Source organism: Orycteropus afer, unplaced genomic scaffold (assembly GCF_000298275.1).
Source record: "Orycteropus afer afer isolate SDZICR_OR568_19922 unplaced genomic scaffold, OryAfe1.0 scaffold00005, whole genome shotgun sequence".
Taxonomy (NCBI): domain Eukaryota; kingdom Metazoa; phylum Chordata; class Mammalia; order Tubulidentata; family Orycteropodidae; genus Orycteropus; species Orycteropus afer.
Window position 1 is genome coordinate 28231738 of NW_006921592.1, and position 7115 is coordinate 28238852.

At 35.8% G+C, this 7115-nt stretch overlaps 1 protein-coding gene across 1 annotated transcript in view; it reads right to left on the bottom strand.

The window, feature by feature from the left end:
- The window catches only part of CDC14B (cell division cycle 14B), a 118224-nt gene that overhangs the window by 57636 nt on the left and 53473 nt on the right, over window positions 1–7115 (bottom strand). Inside the window, exon 4 of the mRNA XM_007939232.1 lies at window positions 476–568. Within this exon, the coding sequence (XP_007937423.1) occupies window positions 476–568 (93 nt within the window). The remainder of the gene's footprint in view (window positions 1–475; window positions 569–7115) is intronic.

Here is a 7115-nt window from a genome sequence, read left to right on the forward strand (position 1 = left end):
ATAATCATATATAGTATGTGACACATTTTCCTACAGCACAGACAGGCCATGTCATTCTGCTAGATGCTTGGATGAAGAAAACGGAGATGCCCTTAGAACCACACCTTAGTTAGGAAAAAACTGTCTGTATTCAAGTTATAAAGCACTCCTAAATCATGTGGTACACTGTGATATTTTCTACTCTTGTTTGTTTTAATCCATGTTGGTTTTGATCCCACTAAAATGATTTCACAATTCATTAAATGGATCATGAATCAATAAAACATTGCTTTGGAAGACGTTATTTTCTAACCTTAAGACTATTGCAGAAAGTTTTTCACAGTATTTGGTCAATTTTTAAAAAGTTAAACATGTTCTTTTGCAAAGAAATCAAGATATTATCTTATAAAAAGTAGTTTCAAAATTCTAGCCACAAATGCAAAGTACCATTGTTATATACATTTTTACTAATATGTTTAGAAAATAAAGCACTTACCATGTAACATCCCACAAGGAAAGCAGCATTTGCTTGTTTTCGCTGATCAGAGCCAGTAAAATGAATAATTTTCTTCCTTATCATTGTAATGGACTGAATAAAAACGAATAGTTGTTAGTATTTTCTTTTTAATTTCAAGTTTTTAACATTTTTATTTTCTGATTTTTAAGATAAATACCAAAATCACAAAATATAAGCATTCAGATTAGGAAGAACTTTAAAAAAAATTAACTTTAATACCAAAGACTGTGGTTTAACTATTGTGATAGGAAAAAAAAAAAAAGTTTCACTAAATATATGCTTATGTGTTCTACAATTTTGGGAATGTCTAGTTAAGTATACCATGTCCCTTCCCATAAAAGACACATTCTGGGATTAGAATGAATTACAGTTAAAGAGGAAAGATAGTATGAACAGATACATGCTTAAAGCACAGGCTACTTCTGAAAGATTATACAAGAAGTTGGAAAAAAGGTAGTGGGAGTTACTTTTTCTTTCCTGTTACTACTGTTCAATTTAAAAAAAAAAAAAAAAACCTATTCCCAAAACTTTTAAATTAAAATAAAATTGTACATACCCACTTAGATACATATCAAAACAGAAAATAACAAGCATTAGAAAGGATATGGAGAAAATGAAATCCTTGCACATTGCTGGTAGGAATGTAAAATGCAATAATCACTATGAAAAAACGTGAAGGCGCCTCAAAAAGTTAATTACCATATGACCCAGCAATTCTACTCCTAGTTATATACCCATAAAAACTGAAAACCAGTAGTCAAAACAAAAACGTATACATGAATGCTAACAGCAGTACTATTTACAACAGTCAAAAGATGAAAACAGTGAGAGCCAGGACAAGAACAGATATAGTAGGCACACCCTTGTTCACTGCAGCATTATGTACAATAGCAAAGAGATGGAAACAACCTAGATGCCCATCAAGAGAATGGATAATCAAACTATGGTACTATACACAATAGAATAATATGCAACACTAAAGAAAAACGTAGAATCTATGAAACACCACATAATGGATGAACTTGGAGGACATTATGCGAGTAAAATAAGTTAATCACAGAAGGACAAATATTGCATTAGTTCATTATTGTAAAAAGTCAAGGAAAGGTTTATATATGGAACGAAACTTTCTTTGTTGGTTACCTGGAGTGAGAGGGGAGGGGAGAGAACAATGCTAGACAGGTAGAGACAAGTATTGATTTGGGAGAAGAGAAGGGCAATGTATCAAATATGAGTGACCAACACAGTGGCATTGAGGAAGCAGAAGACGTAGAACGGTACATGGGAGTTACAGACGACAAAGATGAATCCTTTTGCACATATAGTACTGCATTGCCAGTGAAGGCAAACATTGATTTATGGGTGGATACATGGGTGGACAGGCCGAACAATTAGGTTATGCCTATGCAGGGGGAAGTATGCCCTAGACCATGTAGAGGGTTGGCAGACAATGTTTCTACAAGTGCATTTGTATGTTCCGTAAGAATTCCCAAGTATACAGTAGAGCTGACAAGGGACAAGGTTGTAGTCACTTCTCGGCCACAGCTAGCTACCCAGAGGGAGCAAGCAGTTGACCTCTGGGTGCAGGACAATAGTCCCAGGGGACACTGTGCTCAATTGGCATGGCATACTACACAGAAACATTGTTCCACATCATACTTTGTGAGTAGCAACTGGGATCTTAAAAGCTTGCAAGCAGTCATCTAGATGCAATGATGGGTCTCTCTTCATCCAGAGCAAAGAAGAATGAAGAAAACCAAAGATGCATGGAAACAATTAGTCCAGCAACTGGTATACCATGTGGTCCTCAGCCTATATGACCAGAAGAACTAGATGGTGCCCAGCTACCACCGTCAATCACTCAGAAGGGGATCTATGTAGGAGATCCTGGATGTGGGAAAGCGATGTGGAATAAAATTCAAAATCATTTAAAGAAAATGGGGAGGGGGAACCAGGTTTGCTGGTCTGATAGAGCATGATGGAACCACTGAGACTATGGCCCCTGGCTGTCCTTCAGGTCTGGAATTAAACCTACTCCTGTGGCTTCCAGCCAAACAAAAGATAGGCATATGAGCTGAACATTTACATTAGGTAGATACACTCCTTGGAAAGAATAATCATGGGAGAATAGAAGGGCTGTGTATGCACTGGGAGACAGCTCAGGGAGCAGGAGTGCATGGGAGGGAAAGATACAGAGAAGAGGTAACTATGGGGAGGAAGTGGGAGGGGAAATGTTCCACTGTGGGAAATTTCAGTCAATGTCATGAGACAAAGTGTATGTGAGCTGTTGTATGGAAAGTAAATTTTTTCTGTAAACTTTCACCCAAATCACAATCAAAATTTAAAAAAAAAGATGAAAATAATCCAAATATTCAAAAACTGAGAAACTATAGTATATCCATACAATGTAATATTATCCAGCCATAAAAAAGAATAAAGTACTGATACATAATGTGGAATGAACACTGAAAACATTAAGATAAGTGAAAGAAGCCAGACACAAAAGGCCATATTTATTTGACTCCAATTATACAAAATAACCAAAATAGGCAAATTCACAGGGATAAAAAGTTGATTTGTGGTTGCTAGGGGATGGAAAGAGAGGGGACTAACTGCTTAATGGATACAGGTTTCCTTTCAGGGTAATGAAAATGTTTTGGAACTAGATAGAGGTGATGGTTGCACAACATTGTGGATGTAATTAATGCCACTGAAGTGAACACTTTTAAAGGGTTAATTCTATGGTATGTGAATTTTATCAAAAATAAATGGATAAAGAAACAAGTAAGAACAGGCAAAAATAACTCATGCTGTTAGAAATCAGGATAGTGAATAGCCTTGAGGGACAAATGCAGAGAAAGTAACTGCAAATAGTCCTAAGAGGAGCTCTTCTGGGGAGTTAACGAGTGTTATGGGGGATGATCACCCATGTATGTTCAGTTGGTGAAAATTCACTGAGCTGAATACTAAGATCTGCACACATTTCCACAAGTACATTATACTTCAATAAAGTTAAAAATAAAAAGGATATGGAATTTAAAAACAAAAGGAATGCATGACTAGGAAGCAATTCCTCAGCTGTACTTCATTAACTTCAGTAGAAACGGATTCCATCAACAATAAAGGCCAGGATATACTCAGTTCAACAAACTGTGTGTAATTCCTTGTCTTCTGTGAATCAGATCCCAGTGTTTCACTGATGCATGTATATTATTAATCCCTTTAGTTTACACGAAGAGATCCAAGTTAATTAAAAACAAACAGCCATCCAGCAGCATGCGCACATGCCACTCTTCATTCAAACTCTAGATACACTTTTGTCACTATTAATTGAACTAATAGTAATTTTTCAATCAGGTTCATGTTTAAGAACTATGTTGTAAGTTGTTCTAGTAAATGAAAAAACAAAAAGGAATGATACATTCTTGGTTGACCCAAAGGGTGAAAAACCATAAATTGCTGAATTTAAAAAAAAGAAAAAGAAAAAAACTTTCAAAATTAAAGGAACAATAAAAATAGAGTTATTTTTAGCTTCCTAGCCCAGCATAAAACAAAGGACTTGTCACAGGCAACTGGAAAAAGGGGTGAGAAAAAACACAAACACACAAGGCCCTAAGTGCTTATATTACTATTTGAAATAGAAGTAGTGGCCAGAAAAGAACAAGTAAGTACATATCAGTAATCAATGTCAATATAGTATAAAACCAATTGAAAAAACATGAAAACAAAAAAAGAATCAACACAAATAGAAACTGGTTCTTTGAGAGCATTAATAAAACTGACAAACCATTGGCCAAAATGACAAAAAGAGAAAATGAGGAGATGCAAATAACCAAAAAAAGAAATGAGCTGGGTGACATTACAGCAGAATCAACTGAGATACAAAGGATCATAATGAAATATTATGAAAAAATATACTCTAACAAATTTGAAAACCTAGAAGAAATGGATAATTTTCTAGAAACACACTACCTACCTAACTAACACAAATAGAGACAGAAAACCTGACTAGACCCATAAGAACAGAAGAAATCAAAGATGTCATAAAAAAAATCCCAACAGAAAAACACCAATGGCCCAGATGGTGTCAATGAAGACTTCTACCAAACATTCAGAGAAGAGCTGACACCAATTCTACTCAAACTATTCCAGACACAGAAAAGGAAGGAATACTCCCTAAATTCATTTTATAAAGCCAGCATAACCTTGATACCAAAGCCAGGCAAAGATACCATAAGAACTGAAAATTATAGATCAATGTCCTCATTACTAAAGATAAAATACAAATTAAAAATTAAAAATTACGCTCTGGTGGCATAGTGCCTAAGGCACTTGACTGCTAACCAAAAGGTTGGCGGTTCAAACCCACCAGCCACTCCTCGAAGGAAAGGTTAGGCAATCTACTTCCATAGAGATACCACTTCAGAAATGCAAGGAGGGGTCGCTAAGAGTCAGAGAAAACTCAACAGTACATAACAACAACAAAGATGTCAAAATTCTCAACAAAACCGTGGGCAACAGAACTCAAAAGCATTATCAAAAAAATAATACATCATGATCAAGTTGAAATTCATACCCAGGATGCAAGGGTAGTTTAGCATTAGAAAAATCAATTGCTCTAATTCACCACATAAATAAAACAAAGGAAAAGAATCACATGATCATCTCAATTGATGCAGAAAAGGCCTCTGATAAACTCTAACACCCTTTTCCTGATAAAAAAATTCTCAGCAAAATAGGAATTAGAAAGGAAATTTCTCAATACAATTAAGGATATATACACAAAAACAACAGCCAATATTATTCTCAAACAGAGAGAGATTGAAAGCATTCTCCTTGAGAACAGGAACAAGGATGCCTATTATCACTACTCTTATTCATTAGAGGCACACCTTGGAGATACTGTAGTTGGGTTCCAGACCACCTTAATAAACCAAATATCACAATAAAGCGAGTCATACAAATTTTTTGGTTTCCTAGTGGATATAAAAGTTATGTTTATACCATACTGCAGTCTATTAAGTGTGCAGCAGCATTACAAAAAAGTTTGAAATACTGTGAAAATTACCAAAATGTAACACAGAGACATGAAGTGAGCACATGACACTAGAAAAATGGTGCCAATAGTCTTGCTCCATGCAGGCTTGCCACAAACCTTCAATTTGTAAGAAATGCAGTATCTGCAAGCACAGTAAAGCAAGGTAAGCTTGTATTATACTGGATGTCCTAGCCAGAGCAATAAGGCAAGCAAGCAAAATAAAGGACATCCAAATTCGTAAGAAAAAGTAAAACTATCTTTATTCGCAGATGACATAATCTTGTACATAGAAAATCCCAGAGATTCCACAAGAAAGTTACTAGAACTAATAGAAGGATTCTTCAGCAAAGTGGCGGTTTGGGTACAAGGTCAACATACAAAATCAGTTGGATTCCTCTACACTAACAAGGAGGACTCCAAGAAGGAAACTAAGAAAACAGTATTATTTGTAATAGCCCCCAGAAGGATAACATATCTAGGAGTAAATCTAACCAAGGACATGAAGGACTTATACAAGGAAAATTACAGAGTATTAGTGTAATAAGCCAAAAGAGACCTACATAGATGGAAAAACATATTATGCTCATGGATTGAAGACTTAACATGTGAAAGTATCAATACTACCCAAAGTGATCTATAGATATAAAGCAATCCCCATCCAAATCCCAACAACATTCCTTAATGAAGTGGAAAAACCAGTCTCCAACTTTATATGGAATAAGGCTCCAAACAGCTGAAGCATTACTGAAGAACAAGAACAAAGTAGGAGGCCTCACACTTCCCTATCTCAGTACAGCCAAAGTAATCAAATCAAAACAGCCTGGTACTGGTACAAGAAACACATAGACAAATAAAAGTGAGAACCCAGAAGTAAATCCATCCAGTTGTGGACAACTGATCTTCAACAAAGGGTCTAAGTTCATTCAACAGGGAAGAGACAGTTACTTTAACAACTGGTGCTGCCAAAACTAAGTCTCAATCAGCAGAAAAATGAAACAGAATTCATACCTCACACCATACACAAAACTAATTCAAAGTGGATCAAAGACCTAAATGTTAAATTTAAAACGATTATAAAGTTCTTGGAAGATAACATAGGGACAAAGGTAGGGGTCCTAGTTTATGGCATTAACACACTATCAAACATATCTAAAAATGCACAAACAGGTAACTGAGATCTTCTAAAAGTTAAATACTTATGCTCATCAAAAGACTTTGCTAAAAGAATAAAAAGAGAACCTACAGACTGGGGAAAAAAATTTGGCAATGACACCTGACAAAGTTCTAATCTCTAAAATATATAGAACACTTCAATACCTCAACAATAATAAAAAAAATCCAATCAAAAAATAGGCAACGGACATGAACAGACATTTCACCAAAGAAGACATTCAGGTGGCTAACCAACACAAGAAGAGATATTCGTGATCACCAGTTATTTGTTGTTGTTGTTATGTGCCATCGAGTCAGACCTGACTCATAGCGGCCCCTCCTTGGGTTTCCGAGGCAGTATCACTACGGAAGTAGATTGCCCCATCTTCCTTCCGAGAAGTGGTTAGTGGGTTTGAACCGCCAGCCTTC